This window comes from Doryrhamphus excisus, linkage group LG3 (assembly GCF_037039965.1).
Source record: "Doryrhamphus excisus strain RoL-2023G ecotype Guam linkage group LG3, RoL_Dexc_Guam_v1.1, whole genome shotgun sequence".
NCBI lineage: Eukaryota > Metazoa > Chordata > Actinopteri > Syngnathiformes > Syngnathidae > Doryrhamphus > Doryrhamphus excisus.
Genome location: NC_136359.1, coordinates 14,463,897 through 14,487,906, shown reverse-complemented (window position 1 = coordinate 14,487,906; position 24,010 = coordinate 14,463,897). Strand labels below are relative to the sequence as shown.

Below are 24,010 nucleotides of genomic sequence, written 5' to 3'. Positions count from 1 at the left end.
GGACCGGAGCTTTCTGATGCCTTTTGTAAACTAACAAGAAAAAATATGAAACTATGTATCGAGAGCATGAGGAGGCATTCGAACCAAATGATAAGGAACCGGTTCTTACCCCCATAGTTTAAGGTGGTAAAAGTACAAAATGTACTTGTCCTCACTAGGGTCGCGGGTATGCTGGAGCCTATCCCAGCTATCTCCAGGCGAGGGACTGTTTACCACCCCAATGCAGAGCACATACTCAAATTCATCCTTATGGACAATTTAGAGTCTCCAATTAACCTAGTATGCATATTTGTGGAATGTGGGAGGAAGCCGGAATACCTGGAGAGGACCCACGGGTGATAGCCAAAAACATGCAGACATGTTCCAAATGGGGTTGCAAACAGGAAATGTGTGCTGTCTAAAGATATTTTCTATGCATCTTACTATTGGGACAATACATGAGCAAGCACTTTGGTGATGGAGGTAAAATAAGAACTCCTGTCTGCAATAGAGACCTTGAAGAAAACTATGACTAGAGATGACAGCGGACAGAAAAAAAAATGCAATGAATAGTTACATCACCGAATCATATATAAATGGAGGTCGTGTGTAAATGTGTGCTGTTGACTGATGGTCCATGATGGAATTTGTCAAAAGGTCATTACAACTGAGCACAGCCACGTCACTGCAAACTGCACCAGGATCCACCTGGTGTCACAGACAATGTTTTCAGCCTCAGGGCTATTTGCAGCAAACCAGCTCATCATATTGTGTGAATCGTTTTCAAGGGAAGCAAGTCATAGGAGGGTCAGTGAAGAAAGGACATATCTACTTGCAAGGTATCTAATGTAGGGCATCATCTTGGTAGCGGTTTTGCTTACCTCCTGGCTTCCTGCTGAGGTGTTCCAAGCATGTCCAACTAGAAGAAGATCTTAAGACAGACCAAGGTCTCGCATCTGGGCTGAGAACACCTTGGTTGGGCCTGAGAAAGTGGTCATAAACTGGGCTTTCTGGATGTAAATAAGTTCTAGTGTTCAACTTGCATTAACATGTGATTGGGAACACGAGGCAGCAGCAGTTTAATGTCTGCAACTTGCAGCAAATATGTTGTTGATTTTTACTTTAATGTGTCAATACAAATCATCCATTGCTTGAAGTTCAATAAGATTACTGTAAAAGATTTTGTTCAGTCTTGTTCCATTTACCTCACATTTCTATCTCCATAGAATACAAATCACTGTAATCTGGTGGTTCAGAAAGATTACCAAGGCAAGTAGGAAATCTGGGCCTTTTCATTACCTTCCTCTGCCTCAGCATAGCAAATCTCCTAACTTGAGAAACTGAATAATATTGGGTTTGCTATTCAGGTGTAAGGCTGTTTTTTTGTACTTCTACATGACAGATTAGATTATTTTTAGCCTCCGGGAAAAGGATCATCATTGTGTCTGTCTTTGCACGGAAATAAGCAGGTCTTTTTACCTTTTCCCAAAGTGGTCACATGATCTCTGGGCTGTTTACACTTGCTTTATTCTTAAGATTAAGAGATTAAAGGCTTTGTGGCGAGGGGAAAAAAGACACGGTAGCCATTGCCAACCGTACCCCATTGAAAACCATGATACTGTCAGAAAGGGTTTGAGTCAGAGCTGCGGTTACGTTGTGTACATTATGGAGGAGACCCTCTGTAGTTGGATTAGGGAGATAATGTCATTGCATGTTAATGACCATTGTGTTTGCAGTGTGAAAATGAGCGCCCTCTGATCTCCAAAACACTTTTGCTGAGCATGTAGAATTGTCTGTTGAAATCCAGTGAAAATAGAGGCGCAACTCGGTGCGAGATAGAAGAGAAAGCATTATTTATCTCGCCCCTTTTCTCTCATTTCCTCCTTTTTACCCCCCTTTGGGTCTCTGGATCCTTTCCCATCTTTCCTCTGTTGCAGAGGCCTTTTGCTGGCTCCCTGGAGACTGGAAGACGAGTGGTTATTTCTGACTCCGGAAGATGGTCGTGATTAATTGATTTGACATCTGATGGAACGTGTGTAACGTCTCTCTTTCTTTTTTCCCCCTGCTGCTCCAGCCTTGCCACTTGCTCAGATGAGCAGGAACCATTAATGTGTTGTGCATATATTTATGTAATATATGGCAGTGTTTGATATGAGAAATGTGTTTATGCCAGTGCTGTCTGTATTCCTTTGTAAAGTCCACATAGAGTTTATGTCCCTGGCAATCTGCATTATTGCTGTTTGCTGTTACCCTTAGAGAAAACATTCCGTACATCAATGTATCCCCATTGGTTAGATAACAATGGGTTTACATGGATAAAATTCAACATACTCTCATTTATGATCACTTTGTATTGTTTTTACACGATTTTGCAATGTTGCACCACATAAACACAATTGATTCCTGAGGCGCTTTAGTAGGGATGCCTCTTGTTTTATCTATTGAAGTTTTGACGTCTGTCTCTCCCCTCCTGCTGTCGTCCTCTCCTCTGGTCCACTGTCTGTTTTTCTGTTCGGTAAAATTCAGAAACATTAAAAGGATATAATAATGTCCCACGGCGCTGTCCAGTCCAAAGGAACAAAGTGATCAGATCATTCATTGGTCTAAGTAGAGACACGTGGGACAACTGCTAACAAATATGTACCAGCTGCTTCTGGATATTGCTATAGCTGCAGACATACAGTAGTTTACTACACATCATCAAGTCACTGGGGCATCTGTCTGCTAAATTATTTTGGTGAAAAGAAAAAAAAAACCAAACAACTTCATGGCTTAGTTTTTGCTGCTCGTCCAAAGTTTCACTTCTGGACATAAATATGAAATGAACACTTAGACACCTAGAATAAAGTTTGTATTCCATTCCAAGTGGTAAATAGCAATATGATATAAATTGTAAGTGAAAGGTGCACTTAAAAAAACATTTACATCTTTAATAGTTTGCACTGTCGGCCGCAATGGATTTTATGTTATAAGAAAGACATGCTTGGTATATAGCGGGCGTGGAGAAAGCCACCAGGGGATGATCAAGTGTGCATCCCATCGACCCACATCCCCTTCCCCATTACCCTGACATTTCATCCCTGCATTTAATTCCAGGCCTTTCTAAAGAGCAGGTAATAGTGCAGAGGGGTACAGGGACCCAGAATTAAGCAGTTTTGCACCGAAGGGTAATTTGGTGTGATAAATGTGCCTTCGCTCCTAACTAATAATACATATTTTAAGTAGCAGCGGCACGGCTCCATGGCCCAGTAAAGGTAGCATCATTATTAATGTGGGAGTCTCTGCGTGTTTTAGTCAGGGTTACGGCACCAAGGTCAGAGCTACGTTTCACTGAATTAAAAGCCATTTTGAGCTATGGCACTGCTAATCAACTCAGACCTAAAGGTGCATAGCTCAGTTATAATGAGGCACCAATGAATTTAAATAAACAGCAAGATCTAGTGATTTATAAAGGCAATGTGCTATCCTTATAGCTCGTTAGCCAGTGACGGATACACTTTATTTTCTGGGGCCTCTTTACCCACAGGAGCTTGAGCTTTTAACCAAGTAATGTCTGCCTCCATTGTGAGTGGATACACATTGAGAGCAGGACACTTATCCCTGTCATTATAAAAAGTGGAGACACAATACAAAAGTAATGGTAATATATGCTACCCAAATAGGTGATTTTTCTCCAGCCCCCCTCCTCTTCATTTTTTACGGATGTAGAAACTACCCCTGAGTTTCAGGTCTAGGAATTCATCATCATATTTTCACAAAGGGGTTTTTATATATCCTGAAAGAAAGCATAATCCTTGATAGTGGAAATGTTTTGCATTTAAAGGACTGCTTTTGGTCTGGGGAAATGATGGTGATGTTTAGAAGAGGGGGGGTGGGTGAAGTGGCAGGAAGAGAATAAAAAGTTCTAGTTTGTAGAGTGATCACTTATATATTTTCATGACTGAAAAGTCATCTTATTTAAGCTAGTCTCCTTTGAAATGCTCTACACTTGCAGGCAATGTGCCACCATTAATATGCTGATTAGGGACTTTCAACCATAATAGTGTTTGTTGCTGATACCTTCATTTTCCAGCTTGTGATGAATTAATCCTTATGGATTCTCCCCCGTTCGTTAACAATCCCAACTTTTCATACTAACGCCAAATTCAACCACTTGATCTGGCCATTTCCTTTTAGGACCTGGATCTACATTTCTTAATTTAAGAACCCTGTGAGTTTGTTGATACATGATTTGAGGCCAGATGGAGCAGTGGTGCATGCACTTGTCTGGGCGCCCCCCGACTACTCCTATTGGGGCATGTCTGGGCATTTGCCACTTCATCATTGGCTTTGTTGTCTGATGCTTTTGTATCACCCCCTTGAAGGACATTGCATGCAAATCAGCGTATTCATGCCTCCTGTTAACAAATTGATACACAATCTGAGAAATTAGCGGCTTTGGACGGCCTTTTATCTCAAGCATGGATTCAGGATGACATTTCTTTTTCTGAAGTTCCTCATGACCCATTATGCTCATTTTTTTGATGCTTTGTATTGAGGTGTGGCTACACACAATAACCCCCACAGAAAGCTTTCTAGATGTTCCAGATTCTGCACTTCTTTCTGCAGTGTTTCCAAGGACGTCCTGCTTCCGACCCAAACGGGCCGTTTAATTTACTCCACCCGGCCCTCCTCTAGGTATGCCCACACCACTGTGATTGGTCACACTCTCAAGCGTTGCAGAGGTTGTCCAGATATGTAGGTCCACGTTTACTGCTTGCAGGCAATCTGCAGTCCATATAAGGAAATCCGGCTCGCATTGATGTCAGTCGAACTCGGTAAATGGGAGTGTGCAGAGCCATCCAAAACTTCTTTCAGGGCTCACTTCCACATGTGCAAACCTCATTATCTGAGTCTTTGGCATTGTTTATGAGAATACAACATTGTAACAAGGGTGGAAACAAAATGGACATTTACTTACTGAACAACCTAGTATTTCAAGAAAATCATTCTGGTGATATTCTGGTGGTACTATTGTACTGGAAGAACAATTTCTTTAACAATACCAGCAAATCAGAAGTGACACTAAATATTTTAATTTCCAAGGGACAAAACTGTTTACCCTCATCCAAAATACACTTGTTTGATTTCCCGTGTGAACATAGTGCACGCTGACACCCGTAGCTTTCACCGTTCAGACGCTCGCTCTCTCCGCTTCTCACTGTGCTCCTCATTTCAGAGTAATTTTCACTCCTGACACCACAGCTCTGTCTACCTGCCAATTTCCGCCTTGCCTCCTCAATGGGTGATTTGTAAAGCCATGTTCACCTCAACACTCAGAAGATTTACTCAGGAGCGAGCTTGCCAGGTGTTTGAGCTGTCAGTTTGCACCGTGTTCACAAACTTGCCGAAGGGAAAGTAACAGCCAGGCTCAGCAAATTGACTCAAAGTTGTTTTTTGCGGTTGTAGTGAAATACATATGGTTGTTCATATTGATTTATGTAGCAACAGGCAGTGTGGTATTATTTCATGAAATAATTCCTTTCTGAGAAAGCTGCTTACCTTATTATTTTTATAACATGGCAAAGCAATGCTAGGTTTCTATACCGTATTAACTACTGTAGGTGTCTTTGTCACATCTAAGAAATAGGTGTGCTTTAATCCTGCAATGCCAGCATTGGTTCTGCAAAAGTCCAAGTCCTGTATAGAATGATGGACAGTTCATTGAATTTTCAGGGTAAAGGCTGTAGCTACAAATATGTTGTAATGGCAATGCGTAAATAAGGAAAAGGACATCCATGGACCTCACACCACCCAAAGGTTCCTTCTGGATTTTCCAAACCATGTACTGTACTGGAAATGGCATCCTCTATTGTTGTCTACTGACTACAATAACTATAACTACAAATCGATTAATTGATTCTTAATTTTTCCTCTTGTCGATCAAGGACATTGCAATGACATTGGCCTCGCAACAAACAGTAATATGCCTCCTCTCTGTGATTTATTGATAAGATATGCAGTTTCACCTTGTAGCTTTTTCTGTACTTTCTTTCGTACTTTCCCCACTGAAGAGACTGTAGATATTTTGGGGGCTGGAGGTCGTTGATGTGTCTCCCTCTCCATGTAGGTCATTAAGTTCACCGTGGCCCCCGGAAGCATCTTGCTTTGAAAATGAGAAGCCCTGCTTGGCTTCCCTGCTTGCAACTGGGAGCACCGCTTGCCCGCTCCTGCCCCAATGATTAATGCCACCCCCGTCCAGCCACAAACCTTTCTGCCTCAGATAATGCCAGGCAGCAAGCGTGGCTGACACTTTTAATGTATAATTAAGTAGAAAAAGTCAGCACCGGCTATGCAAATTTTTTAAAATGATAAATGATGCTGTACAGCAGCAGGGATTGATTTGGTGTAAATGAAACTAATTAAGGAAATGTCAAACATAATTAATAAAACAGGTTTAAACTGCAAAACATTGTCAATTGAATGAATGAGGAGGCATTGGCTCCCATTGTTCAGGCTTTATTTAGGTCTTGTGTTTAGCTTGTTCCATGCTCCAGAATGCTCTCTCCCCTCCTCACGCCCTCCACCACCAATTCCCTGAGAGCGGGAAAATAAATTTGCTTGTCTCTCCACTGACTGTAGAAATTAATTGCTGAAATCTTGTCCCATCCAAGTGTTACATTCACACGCAGGACATTAACATAACTAATTTGAAAGAGCTCAAATGACTGCATAATAGCGCTCCGTCACCATGCATGACAGTCGCTGGTCATACCAAATTAGCTTGGTTTTATAATTGAAAATCCCCCCCCACCCTATCTCATTTTCACACAATTTCCCCCACTATTTTCTTTATCCTTATTTCTCCCTATTCCTTGCCTTCACTGTCACTCCTTTACATTTTGTTAAAACACAACTTTCATAATTTACAAAGTCAGAGTGCTTGACCTATAATTAGGGAGAAGGAGTGAAGGGGGGGTGTTGCCAAGTTGTGATCGCAGAGTCAGATCCTTAGTCCTGGTAATGATGCTGGAGACCTTGTGCCCCCCAGGGAGGCAGAAGAATAATGGGATGGGCTATTTTTATGGGGGGGCAAAGCGATGGGCTACCAGCCGCCGGGATGCTGGTGCTTGGGTGTATGGTGCGGAGCAGCAGGGGCAAAGTAGGGTGAACGCTCAACCTGTCATGCCGCCCTGCCCATCAGTTTTGTATGTCAGCCTGATGCACTGCTGGCGGCCTCTGTGCCCGGGTGCCAGCCGCTGCCCTTGCCACAGGAGGAGAGGACTGAGTGGAGGAGTGGAGGAGGCTGGGCGAGGGGGAGCAAAACATCTGCCACCAAAACAGAGACCACAGAGGTTGGGATAAGTGATGTAATATTTGCATGATTACAAACACAAAAATATAAATCTTATGCTGTGAATTTAACTTGAGTTTTCTTAACTAATTTTGCATATTTAAACTTTTTCTTGTCCCAAATCTGCTACAAAGTTATTATTAATATGCTGGAGTTACTGAGAACTTGGCAGCAGACTTACAGGCTTCACTATTTTTGTTGTTGTTCCATACACTCTCTAAGAATTGCTATTCATCTTATTCCCACATCACAACTCTCTCAAGTGTCCCAAAACAAAAAAAAGCACTGTAAAAACAGAAAAACAAAACAAAACCAAAAAACAAGAAAACAATACACTGGAACAATCATGGTTTTGATTCCCTACTGGATGTTCTTCCTCATCTTTATTTCAAAAATTCAGCAAAGACGCTTGTCAAAGTAAACTTAGATGCTGGACTCCTGTGTCTTTTTTGTATTTTTTATGAGTTATAACAATCTTTGCTTCACTGTCTGCCGCTAAGCATTGTTCAATTTTTTAACCAGAGAACCTTACACAGACGAAACCAAACACAGGAATTTGAATAATTATCATAACTGGAATATTAGGCCGCTATTTTATGAGCTAAGCAAAGTAACATTTCTGACACTTTGTGACCAGTGTGCAATGCTGCATATTATCATGTGCATACATTTTTATGCTTGGAAATATTTAGTTCAGGTGAAAATACTTATAATGAATACTAACAATAGGCTGTATTCAATCACAAAACAGCATGATTTATTCATACATTTTTGAAAAACCATGAACCGTGAAGCGGGCTGCACGGCAGATGAGTGGTGTTCGATTCCACCCTGGATTGCACCCTTCCACCCTCTCTGTGGACTTTGTATGTTCTCCCCGTGCATACGTGGGTTTTCTCCGGGTACTCCGGTTTCCTCCCACATTCCAAAAACATGCTCGGTTAATTGGCGACTCCAAATTGTCCATAGGTATGAATGTGAGTGTGAATGGTTGTGTCATTATGTGTTATGTGCCCTGTGATTGGCTGGCGACCAGTCCAGGTACCCCGCCTCTCGGGGATCTCCAGCACCTGCATGACCCACGTGATAAGCAGTAGAAAATGAATGAATGAATGAACCGTAAGCCACGAAATTCGAACCATGGTGTGGCGAGTGACTACTGTAACCATCTGTGTAGAAATGACAACAATTACTATTACATATACTTTGAAGTCAGTACATCTTACATACCTGTGTCTTGTTTCTTTGCAGTATTTTACCTTTTCTTTGTTACAACTCTTTCATGCAACCTCTAAAATGCCAAGGGTCACGAGTCAAACATATGCAGCATGGGTTACAATTTATTACCCCGCATTTGCCTGATAATTTTTCTCCTTTGACAAGCTTAGGTAAATCATATAGCCTACTCTATAATGTATGAGAACTCTGCAGGCCTGATGAGTATGGTCTGTTGCTATTGGCTGTTTCCCATGAGGCTTTTGGGTTCCCATAAGACCAATAAGGCTCGTCTGTGCTCCAACATGACTAGTATTACTGCGGGAACAGGTAGAGGTCCAGGTATTTATAGCAACCGTATGCAAATGGTTCAGTGCCACGCTGGACTGTTAGAGCAGAGAGGTGACAGTTAAACACATGGACGTGGAAGTAGAAACATATTTCCCCCCTCTCTCTGAGACAAGCCTAATCAGTTAGAAAGGTCTCCTCTCATTTCATTTGAATATATTCATCTTGGATTCTTAAGTGTCTCTCTCTCCTCCCATGCATAGTATTCCTTCATGCTGAAGGCTCATTATTTTCCAGCAGAGGCTTTGAGGGTTGGCCTCACTCTCTGGACTCTGGACTGTGTTGAGGTTGTATTAATCAAACTTCACGCAGCAGGGAAAGGCTCAGTCACTGACACAACACACCATTATTGTTAGAGACAAAGCCATCTGTGGTTGCTTTGAAACGTAACTTGTTTGTTGTTCTAAAAATCAATAATATGTCACAATAAATGTGAAAATTTCTGTTGCTTTCATGCTGGTTCAAACATCGTCACTATCGTCAATATGTCGGAAATATTGTCACTGTCGGACTGGATAGTAACTTATACTGTATTTTTTTTTGTCCACAGCAAATAACAAGATCTTTGTGTGGGGAAATGGCACCAGTGGACAGTAAGTACATTTCTTTATTGCCAATATGGACATCTATCAATGTTTATTCAATACATTCTTAACAATATAACGTGATTGTAAAAAAACGACTACGCACAATGGATGATTGTAAATCTATTTGTAAAGCTATTTGAAGGTAGATCAGTGAAGGCAGGGGGGCTCCTAAAAACAATTTGTGACCCACAAATGGCCTCTGGGCCTGACTTACGAAACTCCTGAGTTAATGGGTTCAGTATTTTTAAATACTGTATTACTTTACATATATTATTTTACAAATGTACAAAAATATAGGCGGCACGGCGGTCTAGTGGTTAGCGCGCAGACCTCACAGCTAGGAGACCATGGTTCAATTCCCACCCTCGGCCATCTCTGTGTGGAGTTTGCATGTTCTCCCCGTGCATGCGTGGGTTTTCTCCGGGTACTCAGGTTTCCTGCCACATTCCAAAAACATGCTAGGTTAATTGGCCACTCCAAATTGTCCATAGGTATGAATGTGAGTGTGAATGGTTGTTTGTCTATATGTGCCCTGTGATTGGCTGGCGACCAGTCCAGGGTGTACCCCACCTCTCGCCCGAAGACAGCTGGGATAGGCTCCAGCACCCCCCGCGACCCTCATGAGGAAAAAGCGGTATAAAATGAATGAATGAATGTACAAAAATATGATATTTGAGCAACCAGTCCAGAGTGTACCCCGCCACTCACCCAAAGACATCTGGGACATATAGACTCCAGGATACCCGCGGACCAGTGAAGACAAGCGGTAAAGAAAATGGATGGATGAATGGAACATTGTGCATTAATCATGTCCATACAGTAAAGGTTAATAATCAAGTATTAAGAATGGTATTTCATTTCAATTGGCCTGATTTCTAGCAAAAGGAGCGTCATTATACAGGTGAAAACCCTGCAATGGCAAGACGATGGTACATGCAGTTTTGGCACACCCAATGGTTGACAAGCCTTTGCCTGGCAATATTCCCATTAATCCAATTCATTGTATTCTCAGGGCACTGAATTGATAGCAACTGCATTTTTCAATTTGTCTTAGAAGACATGCCGCCTCTCATCTGAAGAAGCGCTTTAAAGGGATGTAGGGAGACAGAGTTTAGAATCGTTAGAATGTAGTAAACCTGTAATGGTGTAAATAGTGTAATACTGCATAGGGCACTGATGTGCACCCCTGCCATAGGTGTGAAAGATAGCAGACACAATACACACAATATCCTTAATGTTTTCCCCTTCTGACCAGCCTCCCTATTAAAACATTTCTGTCTGTTCTCAGGCAATCTGCGTTCCATTACATTTTCTGGTCTAAGGGCATCATTGAGTTGGTGACCCTCCAAGTTGTCAAACACAACAGCACAGGACACATCTCAGAAATGTATCAGGTCAGGGCGGCAAGACAGCACACTGTCCTCTCCTTTTATTAAGTTGCACTGAATCTTTGTCTCGTTCCCGCAATCCAATAATGCTCTGACCTCTCTTAAGCATGTTGAGACTTACCAATGGGGAGCTTATATCTTGAGGAACAATACCCACTTACAGAGCAAAGGGCCAGCAACACTGGCACGCCAATATCTAAAAAAAAAACAAAAAAAAAAACTGCGACTTTTCTGTGTCTCACTGGAGGCAATGGTTGAGAGGGAGCGGTGTAAATTTAAACTGTCAAACTTTCTGATGGAAATAGCCGTGACCCTAGAGTGGTCTTGTCTCAAGTTGAAGCATTGTTGTAATCAATACAGGCCCTCGTGGGGACGGCAGGCGAGGACCTTTCGTTCCCCTGTTTGTGGAAATAATGGAGAAGACGGTTTGTTATTTTTCCTAGACATGCCGCAAACTAGCAGATATGGCCAGGGCATTGCAGGTTATGGAGCTGGCTGGAAACAAATACAAAGAGGAGCGTTTTATCAAGGAAAAACAGCCAAGCTCAGTTTGAAGCTGTGGGAGCTTGCGGGTCAGGGGGGTGCTGGTCTGTGTTTGACCAGCTCATCTTAAAAAGGACTCTAGGATGTACTTTGTTCAGTCACACTGGGGGCATTGAGAACAATAGCAGAACTCCGTGCTAAGTACAGCGTGTAGTACTGTACTTTATACAGTCACATGTAGTTTGGTTCAGATTGAGGACATGAATCTTGTTCTTTGTTCATATCCATAACACTGCTAGAATTAGTAAAACTACACGAGAATGGAAGGCTTTTCTTTTCATAGTCATATAGTATATGTGGTACTTTAAATGCATAAATGCGGTATTTCAGAGTGCATGTGTCCTCTTTTTTATGCATGAAATTCATCAAAACATAAAATATACACACATTCAGTACATCAATGTTAATGATGAATAAGCTTTGCATTGACTGTATCAGCTAATTTCAATCGACTATAGTTCACCTCCAAAGTCAAATACTGTAAGTGATTTAGTTAGGAAGTTGATATTTGCTCTTGACCTTTGACAAGTCGACATATTCTGTTTGTTTTGCTTAAGGTTGGGTACTGGAGAGATGACAGTCAAGTATCAGCCGGTGGAAATCACGTTACCACTGGAAGAGAACCATAGAGGATCAGACGACAATCTTCAGGTGATCAAAATAGCTGGTGTTGCCTGTGGGAGCAGACACTCCTTCATATGGACTAAAACTGGGCTGGCCTACAGTTTTGGAAACAACTATTACGCGCAGTTGGGTTATGACTTCCAGAGAGCTGATTTCCAGGAGAACCAGGTAGGGATATGATAATTTATTAATTTTGATAACCTAATTAATAAATACTTAAGGTGTCATATTTGGTTTGAAAGTTTCTCAGATGGTTTTGCAGAAGGGAAGAACATCATTAACCTTTGTCTTGGGAAAACAGTGAGATATGTTGCGGACCAAACCACAATTTTTTTGAGTTTGGTTAATATTGATATAATACGATTTGGTCTGTCTCGACTCGGTCTTAACTCCATTAATTGTAACATCAAGCTTCAGATTAATCAACTAAGACAATAATCGTCAGTTAGTTAGTTAGTTTGAAAATTCCTAAAGCACAGGTCACCCCCCTGTGCTTTTAAACACCTTACTTAGACCTTAATTAGATCGTCTTTCGACTTTTTAAAGATTGGCTTAGCATACCTAGATTATGCGATTAGAAACCAGTTCCCTCTTGCATGTATACACTTGCATGTTTCTGACTGGCACAAGCACAAGTGCCAAAAACAATGTCAGAGTGAGAGTGACATCAACTAGGAGGCCAATTAAAGATACATAAATGGAAATAAGTCCATATAATATAATCAATAAAATAAAAACATCTGATATTCTCGAAAACATGATGCCTAAACATATCCCGTGGGTAGAAATGTCCCAAACAGGAATTTGAATGTTAATTTACAACAATTTTGACATTATTGACATGTAATCTAGAAATTAAAAACTATTCACTGTGTGGCTGAAGGTTTGTTTTTAAATAGTTGGTCGGAAAGCTTTTTTTTTTCCAAGTCTCTCAGGGGCACCATAACCCCAAGAACCACAGCAGACCTAAATAATAACACATTAATACATTGCCAACAACAGAGAGAGCTGTGAAACGTTAATGTCATTAACTTTTTATTATATTTGCTGCAAATATCAGGATTCTGGTAGTGACAACTAGCGGCATGGTACATTCTGCCGACCCACAGAGCGAGGTGAAATGACCACAACCTACAAACACAATCTCTAATGTATCAAAGGCACACGCCACTTCGCCCAGCATCGAATTAGAGATTCACATACACACATGAAAATGGAGACCATGTACTGAAAGATCTATTTTTGCTGTCCAATTTTGTCTTCTTTGAGAAGTTTTACTCTATATATTTCTCTTACTTCCCTGTATCTCATTGTTCCATGTCACTCACTTCACTTCTATACTCTTTCATTGTTTTGCTCCTGAAATGCACAGATGTGATTGGCTGAGTAGGGTCGTGTGGGATGGCTTAACTTGCATGCAATTAGCCAGTGGATTTCTTGATCTGATAAACCAGTACTATGAAGTCTAAAAATTGATTTGTGTAGGAAGGTGTCCGGGTTTGGACTCAGAGTGGCCTGTGCCAGATAGTACCCTGACTGACAGATACATACAATAGATACGCTATAGTAGTACAGTAGTAATATACTGTAACTTGGCCACATGTACCTACAATAAGTGTAAAAGGAATATATTGATTGGTCTCCATTAGCAGTCTAAACAGACAAACAAAAAAAAATAATCAAAATAATGTATATGTTTATTAGAATTATTACTACAGCAACCATTAAGTAGTAGTCCTTGTTTTCGGCGTGTGTTCTCAGTGTGCTGTGATTTGATTATATTCACCTTCTTACTCAGTGATTGGATTTTCAGATTTTAGTCACACCTGTGCTTTCTTTGTTCAGGCTTGCAATGACATTTCATCAACAGACAGGTTAAATGGGGCTGCTGCTCAGTGATTTGATGGCTTTATTTTAATGTCACACAGGGACGTTATATGCGCGAGTAGAAATGAAAGTCAATCTCTTTTTAATTTCACTACCTTATGAATTCATTCCATGACAAGGAAATTTCAAGGGGTTTTTGGGATGTTTTATTCTTTTATATTAAAAGTAGTATCAATCAACTTTAATGTATCAAATATTTGTTTCTTTTCATATCGTGAAGCCACTTAATGCAGCACCAATTGAGCATTCTTATATCAACGTGAGCTCTGAAATACGCCCCCAAAATGCGACACACATGCAGCTCAAGCTTGGCACAGCATCCATGTTCAGCCTGGCTGAACACAACTTGTTTGAATGTCATATTTATTCCTGTTTTGTCAGGAAATTGACTTCCTGTGAGTTTGCAGCAGAGCCGAGCATATGGCCGAGGCTCTCTAGAGATGACAGCCTAGCGGAGCGGGAGCTCGCCGGTACTGCTGCCCTGCTCTGGCGGCAGATGCTCCGGGCTTCTCCACGATTAAGTGGAGATCATCACTGTTTTCTTTGAGCACCGCTGTGCCTTGTACTCTGAAGTGTTCCGTTAATCACTGGCTGTCTTCTCTGCCTTCTCCACACAAGCTCGAAAAGCACTCATTAAGTTTGAATCTTTTTCAGCTGGAAAATAAATCTTGCAAGTGTAACTTGGTAGACAGCCCCACAGTAGGAAAACATCACTTTGTTGTACCTATTTGCTAGAGGGAGCGCAATGTTTTTGTGCGTGCTTATTTGAATGGTGAATGTACCTGCATCTCTACCTCTCTTCTGCGGTTCATTCATATTTAAAGCATCTGTTATACAGTGTACACAATGCAAAAGAAGAGTTGCACTTACTTTGTGCTACAGACTGTTTTTCTCTAGACTCTGTGTTGATGTAGACTGTGTATTAGTTTCTCCGTGGGCCTTGTTTCAAGTACAGGCCTCAGGAAACTCTTCTTTTCAAATTGTCCCCCATTCTTCTTTTTCTGCATAAAATGCAGAAAAACACCACACATCAGTTGTACAACAATCCTGTGTGTGAGTGAGTGGAATTACACTATGTTGAGTTTACCAAATAGTATGGAATATTTTGTGACAAAAGGGAATGAGGTGTATTTTTTCAATGTTCCGTTATTCACCCACCCAGCCCCACCCGATCCCACCTTCAGTTTTGTTACACAGGTCTACCTCACAAACAATAAGCTTTTGTTGTTTGGCATTGTGGCACGCATGAATCCTGATTGATCTTGATCTAAACACAAATAATAATGTGATTACAGGCATTTCTTTGCTTGCGCCTCTCAGCAGCGGAAAATAACATTAGATATTTCCTTTCACATTAATCACCTTGATTTTAAGTATACCTTGGTTCACCAATAGGCCCCTGTAATGCCTCCTTTCTTCTAAAAAACCCCCATCCCAAATAACCTATTTGCTGTACACCCACACAAACACGCACAGACATTGCTTAGCTCTTTAACGCCATTATTCTGCCGCCATCAAAGCCTGGCTTGCATGTCCTGGTGCAGCACTCATTCCTTCACAATAGCGGGATGGCATCGTTGTGCTTATGAAAGCATTTGCCTGGCAAAGCAATAAATCTCAACTTTGTAAATAAGGGATCCTGTTGGATTTCTAGGATAAATCTGTGGCAAATGGAGTGCTACATCATCTTGTTTGGATATGCAGAGCTTGGTTTCCCATTCTCTAGTACTCAAGCACCTCATCTTGCAAGGCTATTTCTATATTCTGTAAGACAGGCTGAACATTTGTGGTTCTCGCATTTAGTCATTATTGCCACTAGATTTCCCAGATAGAAGGTCAGCCCTATTCATTGACTCGAAATAGCAATTTCACTTCACAATCAATTACGGTCAGATTGATTTGTATTGTTGAGGTTGATGAGTTACTCTTCAGAAAAAAACAAACAATGTTCTTAGAATAACAGAACTTTTCAAGGATGGGTTAATGGAGAGCTGTTTAAATTTCCATTCCACCCACTTAGATTAACACTAAATAACACATTTTATAATCATAAACTATACAGTAGCAGCGATTTTTGTCCCCTGGCCCGCTAAATTGCTATGCAACACGATAAACGTTTATCTCATCTGCTCAGAAATCTATTCATAACTGAACAAATTGCCGCTGCACTCTTGGCTCTGTACTGCAAATTTTTAGACAAGGAAATTCCTTGTCAGGAGCAGCCAAGGGAGAAGGTGTCAGTTTGAAGCTGTACGCACACTAACGGCTGTTGCTGGAGCATAAGTGTTTGCTGCGCTTCGGTGGTGGTGCATTTGATTTCCACGCTGACCACCGGTGATGCCAACACTGCAGTCCTCATCCGAGCTGCCCCCTGAGACGCAAATGTTCCTCCCCCACATTTCACTGCTGCTGAGAAGCAAAGAGAAAAATAGCAACTGAGGGAAGGGAGGTACGTGAGACGGCGGCAAACTAAGTTGACAAAGTATAGTGTGCACTTTCAGAACTTCTGCATTGTTAACGTACAAGTTTGCGACTACGTGAGAATACAATGTGGGAGTACTGCGACCTAAACTTCTATATCTATATCCCTCAGGGGGGCCTCTAAAGATGCTTGTTCTGCTCCTCCTCTCAGGCCCTGGGCTCTGCTGAGAAATGAGTGAAGAGAGGCGAAATCGGAAGGTAGTCTCGACTGTGTAGGAAGCCTAACCTGCGAGTCCGATTAACATGACCCACACAATACCAAATACTCACCGCATTCTCGCTGACATTTTTAGCACCTTGTTGAAGTAGTTCTGCTGTGATGACTTCCGCTGCACTTTGGAATTCCCTGCGGACATTTTTCATTGTTTGCATTATCTTTGCTGCAAAGCTCTCACTTGAAAGATGCATTATTTTCTCAGCCTAAATGAGACAATATGGTTTTTGTGACCTTGTTTTAGTTTAAGCCATGCGCCTAACTGTTTCCTAATATGTCCCTCGTGTATGTGAGTCTGAATGCACATTTAAAACACATCAATAATTCTGTACATTTCCTTCTGGAAAACTAATTCTTATAATAGGATTTTGTCAATGTGATTTGAATAATGATCTCAAAACATCCAATTTTAGGCTACTTAACTAAATAGAATATTACTGATTGCAACACTTATTCATGGTAGGGCTTTTGGTAACCTTCTTTTCAGTTTCTTGCCAACAGCCAATTTTCTCTCAATTAAAGCATGATATTAGCACTCACGAGGGCATAAACAGAAATAACCGTACGCTACTCAATATCATGCCTTGATTATGAGCTTAAAGTGTGGGTGTGCAGATGGGTTCTTTTTCAATACTCCTCTTTTGAGTGTTCATGTTTTTTTGGAGTGACAGAATACGAGACGAAATCATCACCTTGCGTTTCTGCACCAATGGATGCTTAATATATAATGAAAAGCAGGGAACAAATAATGTATTATCATTAGAGTGAAACTCTAAAGTTGAACTAAGAGTAGTAGTTTGACTCTATTGTAGTTTTATCTTACAGTAATCACAGCCAATTTGTGACTTCGGGATAAGTGCATATTGGCAAAGTCAGATTCTTCATTTATAATTTGAATATTTTCATAGTTAGAGCATAGAAAACCTATTTCCCCCTTTTAAGTACGGTTTGTAACACTGTTAGACACATCTGGACATGAAATAGAACCCCTATAGTCATCTTTACACCCACGCACAACAGTTAGCGAGCAGGCCACGCAGCTAGGAAAGGTTCGATTCCCTGCTCGGTCATCTCTGTGTGGAGTTTGTTCTCCCCCCGTACTCCGTACTCCGGCTTCCTCCCACATCCCCAAAACATGCATTGGTTAGGTTAATTGGTGACTCCAAATTGTCCATAGGTATGAATGTGTATATGTGCCCTGTGATTGGTTGCTGACCACAGCTGGGTTAGGCTAAAGCATGGCCGCGACTGCAGAGAACCTTTTGGTTTTTAAAGCCTTTAATCTGTTGTCGGGGCATTGTTTTTAACTTTATAAAGCATTGTATGTATGAAAAGTGTTTTATAAATAAAATTTGCTTTGTTTGTATGCAGTTGAAAATTTTTTTATGATGGTGACAGGCCGGAACAAATTAATTGATTTACTATGTTTTGATATGGAAGCATTCTTTTGAACAAATCAGATGTCCACCAGCATCATGGAATTAGAAAAAAATGCAGAAACAAACACAAGGAAATGACCTAAGACAAATAAAAGTATATTAAGATGAGCAAGTATTTGACTGCGGTGATGCCAGTTGGCCGAAGTTAGCAGGATGCTGTCTTAGTAAATGGCAGCATCTGCTCGCATTTCACGAGAGCATGTCCCAGTCAGAGGAGAAAAGCGATGGCATCTACATTAATACTACCTTAATGGCCCATCTGGTGCTCCATAGGGTCCCTGACTGCGCCATCGACTCATAGGCGTTTGACAGGCAGTCTCCAACGCACCAGACGCGCATGGCATGCCAAATGGAGGAGAGACGCCTCTGCGGTGCACAGATCTGTCAAACTCTCGCCGCCGCTGCAGACGCATAGGCGAGCGAAGTTGAGGCAAGTTTTCACACGTGATTGCTTCCTGACATGAACGCGGAGGAAGAGGGGGCATGAGAACCACTACGCTTGTCGATCTCTTTCCTTTACGCTCGCCTCCAATTCACACACTTAATCACTCACACACAAACACACACCTTCACACAAGCACACACTTCATACTGGATGCTAAGTAGCCGTGACCAGATTAAACGTGAGTGAGAAAGCCAGGTTAAGATTAGCCAGTGGTGGATTCTCTGTGCTCTGATGGCAAACTGAGATAGCAAATATTATTTTTGCTGCAAGTCACAGCCTCTTTCTGTAAACAAATACTGGAACAAATTACTTCATTGGAAGAAAATACGGAAGGTCTTATCAAAACACTGCAGGGGGTTCTGCTTATAATTGGGATAATTGTCTGATGGAGCAGGGTGCAGTCCCTGATGTGCCACAGTGATGCACTTAAGAGAAGTGACTGATCATGGCTTTAGGTCTACAGATTATACTTTTAGATGTTTTTAAACAGTTGGCAAAAGTATCATACTTTATATGCAAACATAAGCTCCTCACTGGTGTGTTGGTATCTATCATAAACTATATAAACATTTGGTATAATCCTTAGTCAAAAATAATGTTGTCTGAGCCCTCCGCTTTTAAATATCATCTGTTTATGATGTCCCATGCACAGAATTAAGAAGAGCATCCAAATTCCCCACTCCTCTTTGCTGAGATGCACAAACCTGGCACGGTGGCGGTTTTTACGTTTTCGGTGTACCTGCCAGCACAGATCACAGTCCCAGATGTCTGTTTCACACTCCTGTCTGAAAACCACACCTTCCATCTAAATGAGTAAACACTAAAGGAAAACATGCAGGCCGCCACTATGTACTGCATTTTGCACTTTTTCTTGAGAACATCTTGGAGCGATAGCAGCAGTTCAAAGATGGAATGGAAGGCTCTTTTAGAAAATGCATTTCAAATGGCTTATTGGGTAGGTAGCCCCAGAGGACACCTCCGGGATAAACCTTGGCAAGAAAGAAAGGTAGCGGGGGAAAAAAAAAAAATTGGAAAGAAGACACAGCCGTGACTAAAACAGAAGAAATACGTAGAAGGAAAAAAAAAACAGGTATTAGTATTCAGTTACTGCACATTCACTTTCTGGAAATCAACTGTGTAATACAGTAAAATAGATTATCTGATATCTATTCATTCAGATGAGCTCCTATTTAAACAGTCAGTATACAGTGGTTGGCTAGAAATACTGTTCGAATTATGTTGAACTATAGGATAAGGGTATTCTCCTTCAGCATTGATTAGCAGCCAAGTATTGTACCTGTCGTACCCTTAATTGTTGGAGATTGTTGGCCAACTTTCATCAGCGTTTATCGCCATTTTAACCTGTGTAGGTCGGGAGACGATTTATGTGTTTATAAGGATTTTGTGTCACAACTGAGCGGTCTGCGAGTAAATACTTCCACGCACGAATGTTCCTTTTCCTCACCATCACAGCATGTCATTCATCTTATATATCCCCGCAGTGTGATGTCATCAAGCGCAGTGTGTTTACGTTTTATTAATTATACCGGTGTAAGTCATTTTCTTATCATTGGAAGAATTTTTTACTGGTCTACCGGTACATTAAAAAAATATCGGCCAACCCTATTGAAATATATGAAGGAAAGTGTGTTTCCACCTTAATATCTTTATGTCAAAGTCAGGCCCGAGACGTTCAAAATGTTGTCCGGGAGGCATTTGGAGCCCATGGTTTGTTGTTGGTCATCGGCGCAATGTAGAAATGAAATCAAACAAACAAAAAAAAAACTCAACAAAAATGGGAAAAATAGAGCAAATAGAGCCCCTGCGCGGGCTGCAGAAACCCACATCTTGACGTCTGCTGCGCCTGAAAAAACGTTTGACCTCAAATAGATTCTTTCAGTTGTGACTTACGACCCTAAAGCACCTGCTTTGCGATATAAAGCGCAACAATTTCCGGTCCGGTTTCCTCCCACATTTCAAAAACATGCTAGGTTAATTGGCGACTCAAAATTGTCCATAGGTATGAATGTGAGTGTGAATGGTTGTTTGTCTATATGTGCCCTGTGATTGGCTGGCGACCAGTTCAGGGTGTACCCCGCCTCTCGCCCGAAGACAGCTGGGATAGGCTCCAGCACCCCTGAACCCTCGTGAGGATAAGCGGGACAAAATGAATGAATGAATGAATGTCAACTCTTGGAAAACGTTATTGTAGTCAATATACGTCAATCATATGTAGCAAGAAAATGTCAAGGAAATGTAGTCAAATGCCTGTGCCAAGCATGGACATATACGTATTTAGCCCAACTTTCTCAAGATGCTGTCATATAGTTGACTGACTCTGCTGGTTGCTACCAAATCAGACACTCCAGTGAGCTTCAATTTATTGAAAACATAATTTAGTTTATCAGCTACACACACAATTGCTGTGCACAACAAAAACATCAATTAATTGATTACCATTTCCATAGCTCGCAGCATGACCTTTGTTGATGACATTTTCCAATTATATTCAAATCCAACACAGTAAGAGGGAATGTTTACAATTTACATGGCAAAGTTGTATGTTTTGCAAAATGCAAAAAATAGTGATATTGATGCGCTCAAAGGGAGAAGATGGACAAAAAGTCTAAAGAGGGAGAGTACCATTGAGGAGGTTGAAAGAGAGAAAAAAAAAAGGAATCAGCAAAATGGTTTTGGGGGATTTGAAAGAGGAGAGCAGGAGGAACTTTTTCTCTCATTCCCAGATGTGTTGCAGGCAAGGCGTAGCCTTTGAAGAGCTTGTGGCAAAGTCTGCAATATCTGAATACACACACCCTCTCCACTTCTTTTACATACACTTCCACTTTTTCCCCATCTCTCACGCTGACTTTTCACAGTCTCTATATATCTCCCTCTCCTTATCGTTCTTTAGTGGCAAGCCCAGCAGGAGAGAGTGTGGGCTGTTGTATTGTATTGCGAGTGAGCCACCACTGTGTCCTCTGCAATGCATCTGTCCCAACACAAACACACACTTAATACACTTATACATGCCCACGTAACTCACAACTATACTGTAGGTTTAATTTTCATGCACACTTAAATTCGGCCACTGGTCAAAATAAAATCTCAACAGCAGATACTGTAGGTAAATTGAGTGGGTGGGGAATGAGGGCATATTCCATTATCATAACCAGTGTTGTAGTATACTTTACAGCCACCAGAGGGGGGCTTACATTATTGTTTGGATTCTGTGCCATATTCTACTCAATTGCAGTCCTCATATCAGAGGCCAAGACAGGAGACAAGTAGCCTCAGCCTTTGGACTATGCTTTGTTTTAAATATGTATGTGTGTGAACGGGTGTGAACACTGCGATCCCACAGCGTGAATTTTGAGGTGGTAATTTTACAGTAGCTCAGAAGGGTGTGTAATGACAATAACGGCGAGCATGCCTGGGCGTGCTTTCAATCCGTTCCCCAAAAGTAATGAGTCTTGAGTAAGCCTGGTCATCTCAACTTCATCAAAAACAGTAGGAAATCTGCAAATGATGTATTACATCCTGTGGCGATTCATCACTTGCACATGCCAGAATGATGCTGAGCTGAAAATTAAAAAGCATCTTTCATCACCATTATTTTCCTAATAGAGATGGAAAGTGGGAGTCAAAACTGGAGAGTAGGACTTGTCTGTTTTTTCGTTCAGTTGGAAACTTAGCCATCTTGAGATGATCATGCTCTCAATTACAACATTTTGGATATTATTTTACTTGACGATGTCATCAAAATATGGGGGGGGGGTTATTATTCTGCAATATGACTGGAAACTTTTAAAGTCTCACTGAATCCACTTTGGGCATGCTGATCAACCTAATTTTACCAATACAAAGTAATAGTAATAGAAAAAAAAGTCAAAAATAGCATTAATATTCTTGACAATGTACAAATTTCAATGGTAATGGTAAGCTACAAATACATACGGCATAATTACTCATATAGGACTTATAGGTGCGTTCTGTTCTATTGGTATTATTTGCAACTTAGCCATATTGTATTAAGTAACTGTGTCAGAGACTTTCTATAAGACTGACCTAGCTGTGCATCAGCTTTCTTCCTCTTCCTTCACTCATGGCCTTTTCTGTGACAAAGGGCATAGACAATACTGATCCACGGTCACATTTTCCGTAGCCGTCTTTAATTTTTGCACCTACAGCTCGTAGTTTGTAAGCTCACCCTGCAGCTAAATCTGTCTGTTTTCCTTCACCGCTTTGCTTTTTTCTGACTTCCACAAGCAATTGATGTCCCACTTTAGTTTCTTCCACAATGGGCAGATGTATTTCTAATTATGTTAACAAATTTGTTAGACTGTCAGATTTCTGTGAAAAAAAGCCAACCTTGTTGGGGAAGTTCAGCTTGAAAATATAGAGGAGGAGGAAGAGGGGAGTAGTGGAGCAGTAGCATGATGGACGCACGTTATAACACCAACATCTGGCAACAGCTGCCACATCATTTCTCCAGCGCCAGCTTGCCATCTAAGTAAATATTGCCACTATCTGTCTTGTACGAGCAAGTCTAAATTACTTTAACACGTCAATGACTACTTTATAATGATGTTGTTTTTTCCCCTGCCATTTCGTAAGATATTGATTTCATATTTTTGTTTAAAGGGCAAGGGTTGCTGTAGACTCACAGTAAACTTGGAAAGAACAAGTGATAAAAAAGCACTGTGTGCAAATCCACGTACTACACATTTGTTCAACATGCATGTTAGGTTGGTGGTGACTCCAAATTGTCCATAGGTATGAATGTGAGTTTGAATGGTCTATATGTGCCCTACAATTGGCTGGCAACCAGTCCAGGGTCAGCTGGGATAGGCTCCAGCACCCCTGTGACCCTAATGATAATAATCACCATAGAAAATGGATGAATGGAAGGTGCAAGGCACAACTTTTCATAGAAATAAATGGTTAGTTTTTGCATAGTCCCGGTAATTCAATTACACATAAATTGCACATAAACATAGTAATGAAAACAATTCTTCTTGCCTTCGCATGTAGATTGGCAGAGGTAATAACCATTTTCATGCAGACTGGGGCTTACATCCTTTAATTTTCCCTAAATAACAATTGTATGCTTCAATATCATGGGAGGAGATATGGTTGGATGAGTTTACATAGAATCCTGACCTCAACCCAATCAGACACCTTTGGGATTGACTCAAGCAGAGACAGAGTTATAGGCCTTCTCTCTGTGACCTGATTTTTGAAACGGATGGATAGACATCAGACATAAATCCCATGGAAAGTCCATTGAACTACATTTTTGCTTCTTGTATTTCTAGTAGGCATGGTAATATATAGCAATGCTTGTGAATGCATTTTCATAATGTGGGATAATGGACACGTGCCGGCCCATAAAGCATCCCAGCAGCCACGTGTCTATTTTCATTCATATGCGTTCCTCTTCACAAGAGCAGATGTTGGGGAAACCCACCAAATCAGAGTTGAAGCTACACTGTAATTACTGTGATTTTAATCAGGGTCTGTCATTTTG

General features: G+C 41.1%; 1 protein-coding gene across 7 annotated transcripts in view; it reads left to right on the top strand.

The window, feature by feature from the left end:
• The window catches only part of LOC131127936 (uncharacterized), a 290,462-nt gene that overhangs the window by 43,695 nt on the left and 222,757 nt on the right, over window positions 1–24,010 (top strand). For all 7 annotated transcript variants that reach the window (XM_078789697.1, XM_078789701.1, XM_078789702.1 and 4 more), the window contains 2 exons: window positions 9,426–9,468; window positions 11,951–12,185. In XM_078789697.1, coding sequence (XP_078645823.1) covers window positions 9,426–9,468; window positions 11,951–12,185 — 278 coding nt within the window. The remainder of the gene's footprint in view (window positions 1–9,425; window positions 9,469–11,950; window positions 12,186–24,010) is intronic.